Source organism: Actinia tenebrosa, unplaced genomic scaffold (genome assembly GCF_029948245.1).
Source record: "Actinia tenebrosa isolate PJP-AT-01 unplaced genomic scaffold, QUT_ActTen_1.0 PGA_scaffold1__47_contigs__length_23844297, whole genome shotgun sequence".
Lineage (NCBI taxonomy): Eukaryota > Metazoa > Cnidaria > Anthozoa > Actiniaria > Actiniidae > Actinia > Actinia tenebrosa.
The window spans coordinates 2,945,667-2,961,125 of NW_028292578.1; the positions used below are offsets into that span (position 1 = coordinate 2,945,667).

The following is a 15,459-nucleotide window of genomic DNA, read 5'->3' on the forward strand; positions in this document are numbered from 1 at the left end:
TGACTATTCCTTTTGTTACAGATTGTTTTGTTACATGTGTATGGTCATAGATGTAGTGCACACCATATTTGATGTTTCTTTTTATCCCTACATATAGGAGCACACTCATGTTCCCTGTATAGCAATTCTTTTAAAATACCTTACAAAGTGGAAAATGGAGGTAAGTCAGCATTTTGAATATTAGATCTATAGAAGTTATTTACTGGCTGGGAGGTCGGGGGAAAACTGCGCCTGAGGTCCATTTTCAAGGCAGGGAGCGCAATATTTACCTTATCTGGACTGACTTTAGGATGAAATAACTTATTTATTCCCCCCCCCCCCCCCCCTCTCCACTTACTTTTCCAATTGTTTTGCAATTTTTTTTTGTTATTTTGCAATCTGTTATCCAATGCACTTGCATTCAGATGGCGTAAGCAGCCAAGATAGCAGACTGCAGTCAGAGATAGAAAATACCACCTTCTCGCGCAGCCAATCAAAATACACAATTTTTAGGAGGAGAAAGTGCTGTCTTTGTAATAACACCTACAAATGGTTAGATTTTTCAAGTGGCTTAGTCCCATCATGGCGGTCCCGTCTCTCTTCACTTTGTCATTACTAACCAATTTTGGAGGGATATTGAAGAACCACTGAGGATGTAAAGAGACCCTGCGGTAGTATGTGCTTACCATCCTTGGTTCCTACACCTTATACACACCACCCCTCATGTTTGTAAATTGCATAAAATGCAATCTGAAATTGATTCACGTATCACTGTAAAGCACCTTCGATTATAATTCATCCATATAGAAAGGGCGTTATTTAAATCATGAATAAAAGCCACATCATTGAAGAGTTATTATATACAAGTTTTCATAATTTCCTGAACTCATAGTTGTCATATGAGTAGTGTTGCTGGTTGGTTCTTCTAGGGTATTTCGGAGGGTTCTTTCATCCCCCCCTCCCCCCTCCCAAAAATTAACTTCTAAATTCAAATTAGATTTCAGTAAAGGAAGAGCCACTCTGCTTTAAAATCATGTTTACTGTTTTTCTTCTAGCATGATAATCTACCACCTCAAAACTATAAAGAAAAAGATTTATTCAAGAAAATGATCAGACAAGGTGAGGAAAAAGATCCATTCACATGTTTGCAAAATATGAAAAGAAAGAGCCAGGTAGAACCAGTAGACTTGAGGTCTTGGATTTGATTTCTAAAGAGTGTCTGACCCACTGATGTGTCTGCAAGTATGAGGGAAACAAACCATGCATTATTACAGTGTAGTTGTACAGTAGTGCAATAGCCTCTCATAAGTCTCTGGGGTCTTGGTCCTCTGCTTTATGTGAATAGAGTTCATTAATATGTCTCCCCCTTGATTTGAGGGTTTTTCTCCAGGTTCTCCAGTTTTCCTGACACTCTGCAAAACCTAACCTTTTAAATTCAATTCTAATCAGTTTTAGTTGTTCTAATGTTCTAACCTTGATCTACACGACCACATCAGCAACGCTGTAATATTTATTATCATGTTTAAATAAAAGCCATTATCATTTTATTATTATTTATTATTATTATTATTATTATTATTATTATTAGCCAATCAGAGGTTTTCTTTTGAGAATTACTTTCTTCATGTCAGTTTCTAAATTTACTCCCCCCCTCTACCAATATCAGACTTATATCCACTGATAAAGTATTTTCTGTGTAGGAATAAAAGTAAGACAACACGTGATTCCAGAGGAAGAGGACTCCTCTACCCCTCCCCCCCTCCCCAAATCAGACTTACATTCGCTGATGAAGTATTTTCTGTGTAGGAATACGAGTAAGACAACATGGGATTCCAGAGGAAGAGGAAAATTTTGATGAAGCAATCAAATCTGTTAACAAAGCATTTGTTCCAACAAAAGTGAGTCAGGTTAACACCAAATACTGTCAGATTGTCTGTTACATTAGAGTGGTATTTGTATGAGTAGATACATGTATGATAATGTAACAGGGGTTGATGCCAAATACTGTCAGATTGTCTGTTACATAAGAGTGGTATTTGTATGAGTAGATACACGTATGATAATGTAACAGGGGTTGATGCCAAATACTGTCAGATTGTCTGTTACATTAGAGTGGTATTTGTATAAGTAGATACATGTATGATACTGTAACAGAAAATCAGTGTTATGGTCAGAGAAATCATGCAAAATAATAGGAATCAATATCTTGTTTGGGCAGGTGGTACCATGTACTGTTTTCTGACTTTTTGTACCATACATACAGCATTTTCTCTTTTACATGAAAACCACTCCTGACTACTGTACTGTATGTTTCTTCTTAAAGTTCTTGTCTTAATTTTTGTTGCTTCTGCTTCGCTGAGTTGTAAGTAACTAAGTAGTCCAATCTTCGGAGAATACTCAGAGAGACAAATACAATTATATCATTATCGACGTTTTCATTTTCATTTTCATTATTGCTATCTCGCGTTCTGATTGGTTCATGGGAGCTCATTCTTTATGAGAGCACACAGCACGCTCCCGTACTTTCAGTTTCATCATTCACGCTATTGGTATTTTATAAAAGAAAAAAACTTGCTTGCTGTGCTGTATGGAGTTATAAAGCACTTGGCGATTGGCAGAGCACTCGAGAAGTGTCGAGAAGCACTCCGCTATGCATTGTGCTTCTCCTAACACTTCTCTTGTGTTCTGCCAATCCCAGCATGCTTTATAACTGCACACAGCACGTGCGCACATTTTCTATTTCTTCAGGCTTGCTCCTTGGTTGATTATAAGACACTGTTATGTAGATGTTGGCTGTTTTCATTGACCATATTGATACTTTCATAATCCACTCCTAGATTCCAAGTGAAGTGACTAAGATATTCCAAGAAGCGGACTGTTCTACCAAGATAATAGACTCAGTAAGTCTCTAGTCAGTTTATATTTTATAGTCATTTAAAAGAATGATGGTTTTTACCAGTTACCAAAGTTTTCATTGAGTGTTTAAAAAATAGGCCAAAGAAGATCATGAACTAGCCAAAGAGTTTTTAAACAATAGGAGAAAATCATGGTAGTTAATTAAGCCAGTTAAAACCTGTTTAAGGTAGCAATATTTGCATGTCATTGTGTGGTGTACCTTATACATGTAAAGACACCATAGGTAGGGTGGTAACTAAGATATCAGCAGAAACTTCTAAGGGACCGGTCCCTTATTAGTTTCTGATATCAGTAAGTTAAAGGTGCATGTATGCTTGTGGGTGTTACATACCAACATTAATTTTGGGTTTGCATTCTTACTGATCCTGGAGCTTAAAATACCTCAGTGTTTGTTTACTGCTGGCAAGATATATATGTTATTTACTGGCCAGGAGGTCCGATGGGCAAAACATTTTCTTGTCAAAGAGATCTTAATCAAGGACACAAGGCTGAGTCCATCTCCAAAGCTGAGCGTACAGTTTTTTCAATTCCCAACCCATCTCAGGATGTTAAATAACTTAACAAAGTTTCCGCCATTTAATTTTCCACTTATGTTGCAATTTGCCTTGTCGTTTAGCAATCCGTTATCCCATGCGAGCAAACCTGGATGACATAAGCAGCCAGGATACAAGATATAAAATGGATTTTTTAAGATACTCTGACCAGAAAAAATAAACTTTTCATTGAAATAATTTGTTTTTCAAATCAGAGTTCATCATTTTGGATATTAGCAAGAGCAGTAAAAGAATTTGTTGAAAATGAAGGACAAGGTAATGTGATGGTTATGATTCTCAGCCAATAGTAAAATGTGCACCAATATATTGACTACGTATCTGTGTAATGTTTATAGGAGCATTACCTCTACGTGGATCAATACCTGACATGACAGCTGATTCTAAAAGTTACATTTTTCTTCAAAACATGTGAGTTTTATTGGACAATATTCTTACACCTTATCCAAACTTATAACTGTAAAAAAGTTGGTGCCATGTGCGTGCCATTCCATGTTTTCCAGAATTTTGATTGGTAGATTTTCTCTCTCACGCAATGTGATTGGTTTGGAAGTGCCATGACCTTGGCGTGTCTGTATTTGTGCCTTGTTTTGGGCACTTGACTGGATGGAGAGTAAATTCTTGTTCAAGGTGTTTGGTCTGGTGAATTCCTTGTTGTGTCACAACAGTGCTTGTGCCATGAGCTTTTTCACAGTCATACGAAGCTTCTTCAAATCTGTGTCACACTAAATAGTACAATAGAGTACAGTGTGTTTCCTCTTTGCTATTTAGTACTCTGCAATGCCATTTATTTAATACATTTTTATGGATTAAGTGTGAGCACAAATGTCTGGCACAGAAATCTCTGGCCTTTGAATACCCTTGGCGTTGTTCTCTATAATATGTATGGAACTGCCGTCATGAAAGAGTAAGTTTTGTTGGTTGTCAATCAAGGTGTTTCCATAAAATTCCAATACCCACATGCCCTTGAAGACTTTGTGTTTTTCTAGCAATGTCATAGGCTTATCCAAATTCGATAAACAGGATGCATTGTGGTCTAGTTTGGGTAAAAACAACACCATATGAGGCCTATTGAAGAACAATGTTTGTACCCTAGCTATACCACAATGCACCATGTTCGCCATCTCAGAAAAGGTCTATGGAAACGCTTTAATTTACGTCCACCAAAACCCTATTTGGTTGCGATGAGCACATGCTTTGAGTTCTAAATCAAATCTACAATGTGCAAATTGTTCAAATTAAACAAACTTGTATGTTTACCATTGTGTCAGTTATCAAGAGCAAGCGAAGCAAGATGTGGCAGCTGTCACTCAAAGAGTCCACAGTATATTGTCATCAATAGGAAAGGTATTTAGTATACTGCTGCATAGAGCAAATAGGTTCTTATGACTGCCACTCTATACCCTAGAGTCCTGTCATTTTTACCGCGCAAGCTCGAAAAAAACGACAATTTATTTCAATTTGATGCATTAGCCATTCCAAGGTTGAGGAAAAACTGGATCGAATTGACATTGCAGTGCATTGTGGGACTGTCCTAAGGGACGTAATAGACACCATCTTGGAAAATTGCCCCCTAAAACAGTCCCACAATGCAGGCCCGTAGCTGGGGGGGGGGGGGGGGGGGGGTGCAGGGGGTGCGTTCGCACCCCCTCCCCCCCCCCCCCCCCCCCCCCCCCCCCCCCCACGCGAGCTAAAGGTCCGCTTTTTAAGCAAGTGAGATTTTGGCTGGTATGATATTTTCACGTAAAACTAAGTAAAAAAAAAATCAATTTTACTTTAATAATTTATCTATACCTATGCGTCCTATGGGACTTTTAAAAAATAAAGTATATGGTTGGTCCACTTTTTGTTAATTAGCATCCCCCCCCCCTTAAACAAAAATCCTAGCTACGGGCCTGCAATGCACTGCAATGCCAACTCGACCCAGTTTTTTTCTCAACCTCGGAATGGCTTATTAAGGTATTTATTTAGTGTCTTTTCTTAGTCTGCAGACAGTATACCAGAAAATGAAATCAAGATATTTTGTAAGTAACAGGTTACACATTAACACGTGAATTATGTTTTTGTCAAAACTGGAGCTTAGAATTTTTTTTCGAGAAAAAGTTGCTAGACGAAACATAAGATTCACATTTGTAATAACCATCCAAGCACAGAAACACTTAAATACTTAGGTTATACATTGATTACAGGGAGTGTGTGTCCAGGGTGCTCTTGGATGTGGTCGGGCACCCTCTTCCTTATTGGGAGTTAATATGAACGTGCATGTGTTTTGGGAATCTCTGATACAATACTCGATTAAATCACTAATGAGAGCGATTAAGGACTATCTAAGATAAAGGAACTTTTTCCGTTCTACTTCTGAACATTCTAAATTCTCTGTACGTATATTTTGCTCATTTCGTATTATTTAATCAATATTTATTATGTATGTGTGTGTTATTTATAGCTGTAACTATAATTATTTTTTTCCTACGTATCTTATTGTTATTCAACTAGAGTTTGTATGAAATAGAATATTTATATCATCCCAAGGGCGGATCCAAGGGGGGGGAGGGCAAAGGGGGGCTTTTCAGCAAAACAAAACAAAAAACAAAAACAACTGAAGATTTGGATGTTTTTTTAAATTATTTTCCGTTTTGTTGACAGAAGAAACTCAATAAGCCCCCCTCCCTCCATCCCTAAAATTTTGGCTGGATCCGCCTTTGCATCCATATAATGATAAAACTTGGAATCCAAGATTTGAGTTCAACTTTTCCCATTTACAGGTAGAAATGCGTATTTCCTGCAAGTTGTTAGATGTAGATCTTTAGCAGAAGAGTACAACCCATCTACAGCGAACACCACTGAAATAGGTAACACAATATAATAAATATGGACCAGTGTATGCCAACTACCATGTCGTGGGTTCGATTCCTGGACTAGTTCTCCTTCCTCCACAAGAATCAACTTCTATTGTTGCTCAAAAGACTGCTCATCGGTGCAAAATAGATAGTTCGTTTAGGGATTTTGTAAATATAATTAAAGTTAGTTGATTTATTTTTTATCGTTAACATATGGTAATACTCTGTCTATGTTGTGTTCATAGGCTCCAACCTTGAAGACCCTGATAGTGATGTAGTCTTCTATGTTCTCATGAGAGCTGTTGATCAGTTTTACAGTCAATATCACAGATTTCCTGGTGAGTATCTTATCTCATCTATTATAATAATAATAAAGTGTTCGTGCTACTTATTCAACTCCTTGGAAACTCCTGCCTTTGGAAATTCATTTTCCAGAAAAGAAAGCTCTAAAACAAATATTCTATACCTGCTATTTTGAATCCGATTTCGTTTTCGTTTTCGTTTTCGTTTTCGTTTTCGTTTTCGATTTCGATTTCGATTTCGATTTACTTTGAAAGTCCGTACAGTTGGTCAAACGGTAGTCTCGTACGCAGCCGCTATTAGTGTCGTCACGCTATTATTGTCGTCACGCTTTCAGTGTCGTCACGCTATTAGTGTCGTTACGTTGCGTGACGACACTAATAGCGGCTGCGTAGGAGACTAGTGAAACAGTTGCGCACAGCGTTGCCGAAGTAGAAACCACTAGTAGAAAACCACTTCTGCAACGATGCGCGTTAAAAACTGTACCGTGTAAACACGACTGGCAAAGTTGCTGGCATTGGCGTATTTCTTCAGCCAATTATTTTATTGTTCTTGTCGCTGTCAAAAAATGTGTTGCAATCATAGTTTTAGTGAAAAAAGTTTTGCTATTTATGCTATGCCCTCTAAGGTCTCGTTGCGCACACAATATTTCACCATGTGGCCTTGCCTTTGGCTTCCGTATAACCTTCTGTATACTTGAGTCAAATGCGACATCCATTAACCTCTTCCCTCTCCCTTTAAAGGCCCGTTTACAGGGGCGGTTTTTGCAGCGATTTGAGGTGCGATTTTTGCTTTTGGTAATACTGTAGTTAAGAATGGTAAAAGATTAACCTGTAGATTTGTATTCCGGGCACCAAGCTTACCTGGACAAATGTCTCCTTATAAGCATAAGACAAAATTTATTATAATTTCCAATAATCGTCGCAAAACTGATCGCATCTCAAATTGCCGGCCTCAAAAATGGAAATTAACATTATAATGGGGTTTGTTATCTTATTTCTTTCAGGTCATTTTGATGATCAGGTTGAAGCTGATGTTGTCAAGCTTAGAGTACGTTGTCTTTAGTGAATACTTATTTCAATAAAGTTACCAGAACGAGGCCACCAAGGTCTCTAGTGATAAATACCAACCAAGCGCTATTTTCTCTCTCTCATAACTTCTTTGATACTCAGTCAAATTTAACAAAATTTTCTGGAAATAGTTCTCATAAAGTGCTTTCTCAACTAGCATTGATAGTTTCTAGTAAAAAGGCCTCATTTTCTCTATCAGAAAAAAGGAATTGTGAAAGTCGTGTATGTTGACGTATGTCCACCATCTAATGACCACCTAACCTTGCCTTCGTTTGTTTCAGTCTTGTGTTAGTGCACTTTTACAAGAATGGACACTCGCTACCAACATTAAATCTGAATATATCCATGAAATGTAAGTCATCGTTCAACTTAGTCGACACGCATAAATATCGCGTAGAAAGGGTACTTAAGGGTACTCGTTGTACCCTTCGTTTTCTTAGTTGACGAATGACGTCGCATGACGTCATAGCCGCCATCTTGATCTTAAGTGTTTGTCCCCTCGGCATCCCGTAATTCAAGATGGCCGCCGTATCAGTAAAAAAGTCTATTGTCAATGAATTCTTTGTTATATCAAACAACATGGCCTCCCTGTCTCTTGTTATTTCTCTCCATTGGGAATGATTGAAACACATGTACAGGAGGGATTTTGGGAACCAAGGGTCATGGTGGTATATTTGTAGTGCATTCCCCTCTGAGCTTGTGGCCTCCCGCATAACAGGTCGGTGCCCAATTAACCTAGTGCCCAACCAACTTAGCCTACCTTGAGGAGCCTTTTCTTTTAAGTTTTACTAAGGTGTTTTGAAAACTTTGTTTCTTGATTTCTTGCCTTAGGTGTAGATATGGTGCATCTGAGATTCATCCTATTGCTGCTTTTATTGGAGGTAAGATTTGTCCATTCTTTTTTCATAGACTGCAAACCATATGTCCGTGAAATAGCAGAAAAATAAATAACACTATTTTGTACTAATTGGTTAGTACTATTTCACGGATGTATAAACGCGAAGCCAGAAGAGGTTTGCCTACAACTTGCCCTGTTTATTAGGTTTTATTATTATCTTATCAAAGTCTGCTGCTGTTTCTAGGGGCCGGTGCTCAGGAGGTAGTCAAGCTTATAACACGCCAGTTTGTACCTTTCAATAACACTTTTATTTACAACGGAATGACAGGCTCGTCTAAGACATTACAACTGTAATAGACAAAGATTACCAGTTGGTATTATACTCTTGGACTGTCAATGTACCTTGCAATAACACCTTTATTTACAACGGAACTTAACAAGTTCATCTCACAAAGACTGCTACCCCGGCACTAGTTTTTTGGTTGACGTAAGCCAAAGCTCCAGTCTGTTCTAGAGGCCGCAAAAACCGTGAACAACACTCATAAACCCGGCTTCAATATGAATCACTTCTCGTAGTCCTCTTTTGTAACATTTCCCCCCCTTTATTCTATGCTTTTCTTTTTCTATAATCTGTAAATAAACTTTTACATTTTAGGAAATTGCGATTTATGTACTTTAATTTGTTTTATTATTCTATAGTAAAATTGGTAGTTAGCGGCAAATATAGAGCGTAAATGTTCAATTCAGAGTTAACCCCTTACAGCACGTCGGATTGCAGCTCAATAAGCCTGAAGCGAGATGACGTTTTACCCCCGTCTCTAGACCATAATCCTTTTCACATTGCTTTTGTTCTTTAATTATGACTATTGTTCCTGTATTCTCTAAGGAATCAAAAATTTTAATATGAAAGAATTTTAAAAACTATTATGGTATAGAGTGGGGGGTAAAACGTCATCTCGCATCAGGCTTAATCGAAGGACATAACAATAGGTTCCAATTCTCATGAGATTGGAATTATTTTGTTATGTCCCCCAGACCGGGCTGCTTTGACGTCACAAGCAAGGGGTCTATATCGTTTCCTATCTTAGTTAGCATAATAGCAACGTCTACATATCAAATGCGCCGTATGGCGACTCGTAGATACTAATTGCGCTTTTCAGAGCGGTTTGGTCCTTTTTTTCTTTTGTTAAGTTTTAAAGCAAATCAGGGAGGTGGGAATAGTAGGAGAAAATCCCGTTTTTGCGCGCAAGTTTGTCGTCAGATGTTGCAATTTGATTTTCTTTTAATGATATGATTTTTTTGATAATTTTTGCACAGTGATTTCGCCCTATAGGCACAGTGATTTGAAACAAGTAGAGTAGACCAATCACAATCACAAATGTTTTGGTCATATTATTATATTTCTAAAACAGCTGTTATCGCCATAATATATGCAAGACCAGCTTTCAGAATACTAATGAGTAATCCTTCTTCAGCTGCTCATAGCTATGGCGGTTTTGCTCGCACTGTACCGGTTTCTCCCTCCTACCACTTTCCATACATCGGTTCACTACTCCACAAAGCACCGAAACGAGGCTGCAAGGTCGGTTGTTTCAAAGGATTATTCAAGCTTGTCCTTTGATGCAAGGCTTACAAAATGTTTTTATACATTTTGTAAGCCTTGCATCGAAAGACATGCCGAGCTGATCGAGGAAGTCAACGTCTTCAAGTGTCCTCAGTGTAACTCACTAACTCCTCTGCCAGAGCTAAACAGCGTGGAAGATCTAAAACCAAGTCTTTTACATTCAAGAATCCTGAAGGGACTGGCCTTAGCAGAAGGTAGAAAGGTTTGTTCTGTTTCTGAGAAACGCCTTGATTGACGTCCACCAAAATCTACTTCTTCGCTACAGAAACAATCGCTAGAGGGCGCGTGTGATTGAGAATGGCTGTAAGAGGTTTGATAGTAATAATAAAATTGCGGCAAAGTTTCGATGCTGACGAAGATATTAATTTTTGAATCTAAGTATTTTTTGTGGAATTTGGTTTGAATTGAACTACGCAACGCTCCCTATTATGGACTGTGCCTTTCAATTTCTGCTTTGTTTTGTTCTTCTTTCTTGATTTTTCGCTGGAAAGATAAAGGGTCTGGGTAAAAGGGAATGTGAGAATGATGTCACGGTGGATTTGACTTCGTATCACTGTGAAACGATACGATATATTTTGATCCAATCACAGCGCGAGAAATTATTGATACTATCATCTGCGTTCCTTTGCGTGACACGGATTCTTAAAAATACTGAAAGTGAAGTCACGTGAATTTCCAAGAAAGACAGAAAAGCCGGAAGTAGTTAACTCCTATCAACATGGAATCGTTTCTTACTGATCTCAAGAAGCAAGTTCAATGTTCTTTGTGTTACGATACCCTTTGTGAACCCAAGATTTTAAAATGTTTTCATACTTTTTGTAAGCCTTGTATTAAAAGACACGCCGAGCTGATCGAGGAAGTCAACGTCTTCAAGTGTCCTCAGTGTAACTCACAAACTCCTCTGCCAGAACTAAACAGCGTAGAGGATCTAAAACCAAGTCTTTTACATTCAAGAATCCTGAAGGGACTGGCCTTAGCAGAAGGTAGAAAGGTTTGTTCTGTTTCCGAGAGCCATTCTCCAGCATCTTGGTATTGTTTTGATTGTGATCACTCACTGTGTCAAGAATGTCGAAATTACCATTCCTTCTTCATGAAAGACCACAAGGTCGTCTGCCTGGCGGATTTGAAGAAAGAAGATTTTGAACTGATAATAACGAGAGAGAATCAATGTAAAGCTCACCCTGATCAGAGGTTAGAGTTCTTCTGCGAAGAATGTGATGCTTTGATTTGCCTGGCTTGCTGGAAACACGATCACACAGATCATAAACTACTAAAGTTAGATAAGTTTATCTTATTGAAGAAGAACGTGTTGGCTAAGCAACTGGAAGTACTAGACAAGTTCAGAATCGACGAGAGGCACAAAAAAGAACAGGAAGAGATTGCGAAGACCATGAAACAAGATGGAGAACGAGCCAAAAAAGAAGTGAAAGAAAATACAAAGAAAATGATCGAAACTTTACAAGAAAACGAACAAAAACTGCTGAAACAAATCGACAAGAAATTGGACATAGCCACAACAAACTTGAACATAATTCATCACACTCCAGCAGTCAAGGAATACATTAATAGGATGATGGAAAAAGGGCTGGCAAGTGAAATGATGAATATACAAGAAACAGAATGCTCTGAGGATTTTGTGTTCTCCCCGCTACCACATTCAAGGTTTGTCTTTGTTCCAAACGAAGTGTTAGTTCAAAAGGTGAATACGGGGGTTGGAGAAATACAATCTTTATCATACTCTAAAACAGATCATACGATGAGCACTATCCAAGTGGAGTCTGAGCCAGAAGCTTTAAGACAAGGAAAGCTGATATTGATAACCAAAAGCAGTGAAGGCAAGCTAAATTATGATCCATTTGATGTTATAGACGTTAAAATCAGCCCTGAAGATGATGTGGTAACGAAAAAGAAATCTGTATCCACTGTTGGTAAAATAGAAGTGGAGTTCATGGCTAAAGTAGCTGGTCAACTGACAGCAGAGGTTCAAGTGAATGGGAATCATGTATCTAACAGTCCTCTAGTGATGAATGTACAGCCACAGAAGATGACAATAACGAGGCAGTTTAAGATGAAAGGATTAAATACACTACCCAAACAAGTGAATGGTGTGGCAGTAAATAAAGAAAAAAATAGAATCGCTGTTGCAGATGAGTTTGCGCACTGTGTGTATGTGTTCAACACTGATGGAGATATCTTACTCACGTATGGTGGACATGGTAGTGGTGAGGAACGGCTAGATCATCCTGAAGGTTTAGCATTTCTGAATGATACAGATTTAGTCATAGCAGACCGTTGGAACAACAGAATATGTATAGTAGACACTAAAACAGGGGCATTGATCAAAGTCTTTGGTAACGAAGGCAACGGGGTTGGAGAGTTTAGTTTTCCACATGGAGTCCAGGTTGATGACGATGGTAACATCATCGTGTGTGATACTGGGAATCATCGTGTTCAGGTGTTCACAAAAGACGGTGACTATAAATATCAGTTTGGTTTGACACAAGAGGACAAGTTTTGTCCTATCAGTACAGTAACACACGGTGGACGGTTTTACGTCAGTGATTTGGATAACTACGTCATTCGTGTGTTTGAGAAGAAAGATGACGTACCAACTAGAGTGTTGACGATTTTTGGTAAAAGCGGTGCAGATGGTCAGCTCTATGGATCATGGGGGCTGGCTATTGATAATGACCATCATCTGCTGGTCTGTATTGACGGAAATAACTGCATTGAAAAACTCACGTTAGATGGTCGTTTTATTGGGAGGACTTGTGAAGTAATCAAAAGTCCTGTCTGTTTGGCAGTTATGAATGATGGTCAGTTATTGGTGACTTTACACGAGGACGGAGTGTACTTTGTGGAGTAGAAGCGAAGAACAATGTCATCTGATTCATTCATTGATTTTCGATTTTGAGATATGGGCGATCATGATGCGCGTTTTGGCGCGAAAGTTTCCGCTAACTAATGATTTAGTATATGATTTAGTATATGACACGCGATTTTCTTAAAAGTCATGCCGGATCTTCCCCAACTGCATTAGATTGGTTCACTTCCTATCGTAATAGAACGTGCCAGCGGGCACCCTACGTATTTTTGTGGAATTTGGATTGAACTCCTTTCCGTGTGGGATGCATTTAGTAGAACTAAACGGAAAGTGTATCAGTAAATTTTATCTGCTATGGAAACATGATTTTGGGATTTCTAATTTTTGTAATTTTTGATTCATTAAAAAAGTACCATACTTTCAGACATCGAGTGCTGAACCGTCGCATGGCAGCGCGAAACATTTATGACTACGCCGGATATTTCGGCCCCGACATAGTCTCCCTCGCATCCGTTTTTAGTGTCGGTCGTCACGCAACGTGACGACCGACACTAAAAACGGATGCGAGGGAGACTAGCCCCGACACCGCTATCCGAAGATTTAAGCCCCGTCCACACGAGCAAGTTTTATGTGGCGATTTTTATATGCTCGTGTAGATGACGAAAATTGCGCGTTTTTTATGTAACAACTATAGTTCTTGGAAAGCTGGCGTCCTAGTTTTTATGTGACAACTTTTATTTGCTCGTGTAGACGATCAAAACTGGCCAATTTTTGTGGCAATTGTGTTTGCTGGAAAGCTGGCATGTCAGTTTTTATGTGGGAAATTGTCCGTGTGGACGAAACTACACTTAATTTGGCAATTATTTTGACGTCATCTACGAATTTAATTAAACATGGCGGCTTCAAGAGAGAGAAAAAACATGACACTATTAAAAAAAAAAGAAAAGAAAAGAAAAGAAAAAAACGACGAGAATAAAAAAACGGGAAAATAAACTTGAAACTACTGACCGGAAAAAGTTTTGAAAGCCATCACGGTCTGTTTTCCATCTACTCTTACTAGATTATCAGCAAATCCTTAAGCCTCTCTACGTAATTGGGTTTTCCAGGGTTTTATCCAAATTTGTCTATGTATTTTTTTGGTCTTTTCTTTTTGATACATCATTAATAAAGTGGTTATTGCAGCAGCATTTCTAGCTCAATCTTTTCTTTATTGGCGCCATCTTGTTTTGTCCCCTAGCTTTTTTCATAGGCATCTCCGCTGTCCGAAATTATTACTGACGCAAATTGACGACAAATATTTGTCGATCGTCTACACCAGCAATCAAAAGTTGCCACCCACTACGTTGCAGTGCCACATAAAAATTGCTCGTTTAGACGGGACTTTACAGACTGATTAGGAAGGTCGGCCAAATCCTAAGGGAGAGGTTAGTCGGGCCCTAGACCGTAGAGGATCAACCCCTTGCTATGACTGAGCAAACTCAAATATCTTGAATGTGACGCTGATGGCTTTGAACGCATACCCACTCCGTTCCATGCGGGATGCGTTTATGACAACTAAAAAGAGAATTGCAATATAGTAAAATAGACCTGTTTAATGTATATTGTAAAGATGAGAGTATGTGGACCGCGTGGCACTAATGAAATAGTAGAAGATAATATAGGTAAGTTGTAGTGCTTGGGAACGAGGTTATTCCGGGCGAAAGCCCTTGGAATTAAATTCGGAAAAATTAATTTCCGACCTCGCTGGGATTCGAACCCACGACCTTCGGAATTGTACTACCGATGCTCTACCAGCTGAGCTAGAGGTCAGACTGAGAGCAGATCGGGGTGAAATAGATGTTAGGTCGCGGTAATTATGATGCAAAGATGAGAGCGTGGAGACGGAACGGACGAGCGAGAGACTGTACGTGGAAGAGTCTACGAGGTTGACTTCATACGGATCGATCTCGGATCTACCTATGAGAAGTTCGATTCCTTCTTAAACAGCTGAATGTACTGTTCCTTTTGTCTTGGTTCGGCTTCTTTAAATCTTTAATTATGATAAGTGGATGCCCCTTGGACGCTGAACCCTCGGAGTCTCTTTAAAAAAAAACCTGGATCCGTCCCTGGGGTCGTTTAGTTATTTCATCCATTTTCATTTAGTTTGTTTGTCTTCTTCTGATCATCAAATGTCTCTTATTAGTTAGTCTTGCCCTTTTTAAAGTCCATGGGACTGCGGGATTTGTAGTAAAAGTTTTTAAAATGGTTGTAGCCATCTCCCTTCGAAACGAGGAAATAATTAAGGTGTCTTATCTATCTACCTATTATAGGTGTCTTATCTATCTATCTACCTATTATAGGTGTCTTATCTATCTATCTATCTATTATAGGTGTCTTATCTATCTTATCTATCTATTATAGGTGTCTTATCTATCTATCTACCTATTATAGGTGTCTTATCTATCTATCTACCTATTATAGGTGTCTTATCTATCTATCTACCTATTATAGGTGTCTTATCTATCTATCTACCTATTA

The 15,459-nt window shown here is 38.6% G+C and overlaps 2 protein-coding genes across 2 annotated transcripts in view; both read left to right on the forward strand.

Moving 5' to 3' along the window:
- The window catches only part of LOC116294756 (NEDD8-activating enzyme E1 regulatory subunit), a 32,714-nt gene extending 23,561 nt beyond the window's left edge, over positions 1 to 9,153 (forward strand). The window contains exons 9-22 of the mRNA XM_031702411.2: positions 98 to 160; positions 1,035 to 1,098; positions 1,786 to 1,877; positions 2,817 to 2,879; positions 3,644 to 3,704; positions 3,785 to 3,857; positions 4,718 to 4,793; positions 5,431 to 5,470; positions 6,212 to 6,298; positions 6,532 to 6,624; positions 7,593 to 7,636; positions 7,938 to 8,008; positions 8,488 to 8,537; positions 8,739 to 9,153. Of these exons, the coding sequence (XP_031558271.2) occupies positions 98 to 160; positions 1,035 to 1,098; positions 1,786 to 1,877; positions 2,817 to 2,879; positions 3,644 to 3,704; positions 3,785 to 3,857; positions 4,718 to 4,793; positions 5,431 to 5,470; positions 6,212 to 6,298; positions 6,532 to 6,624; positions 7,593 to 7,636; positions 7,938 to 8,008; positions 8,488 to 8,537; positions 8,739 to 8,848 (987 nt within the window). The 3' untranslated portion in view covers positions 8,849 to 9,153. The remainder of the gene's footprint in view (positions 1 to 97; positions 161 to 1,034; positions 1,099 to 1,785; positions 1,878 to 2,816; positions 2,880 to 3,643; positions 3,705 to 3,784; positions 3,858 to 4,717; positions 4,794 to 5,430; positions 5,471 to 6,211; positions 6,299 to 6,531; positions 6,625 to 7,592; positions 7,637 to 7,937; positions 8,009 to 8,487; positions 8,538 to 8,738) is intronic.
- A 1,026-nt stretch (positions 9,154 to 10,179) lies between these two features.
- LOC116294761 (E3 ubiquitin-protein ligase TRIM71-like) lies at positions 10,180 to 13,365 on the forward strand. Its single transcript, XM_031702419.2, has one exon. The coding sequence runs from the start codon at positions 10,837 to 10,839 to the stop codon at positions 12,982 to 12,984; it is 2,148 nt and encodes a 715-aa protein (XP_031558279.2). The 5' UTR covers positions 10,180 to 10,836; the 3' UTR covers positions 12,985 to 13,365.
- Positions 13,366 to 15,459: the final 2,094 nt, after the last annotated feature.

Bases quoted from the DNA above. Each gene is read 5' to 3' on its own strand.
- LOC116294761 (XM_031702419.2), top strand. From the start codon at position 10,837: ATGGAATCGTTTCTTACTGATCTCAAGAAGCAAGTTCAATGTTCTTTG.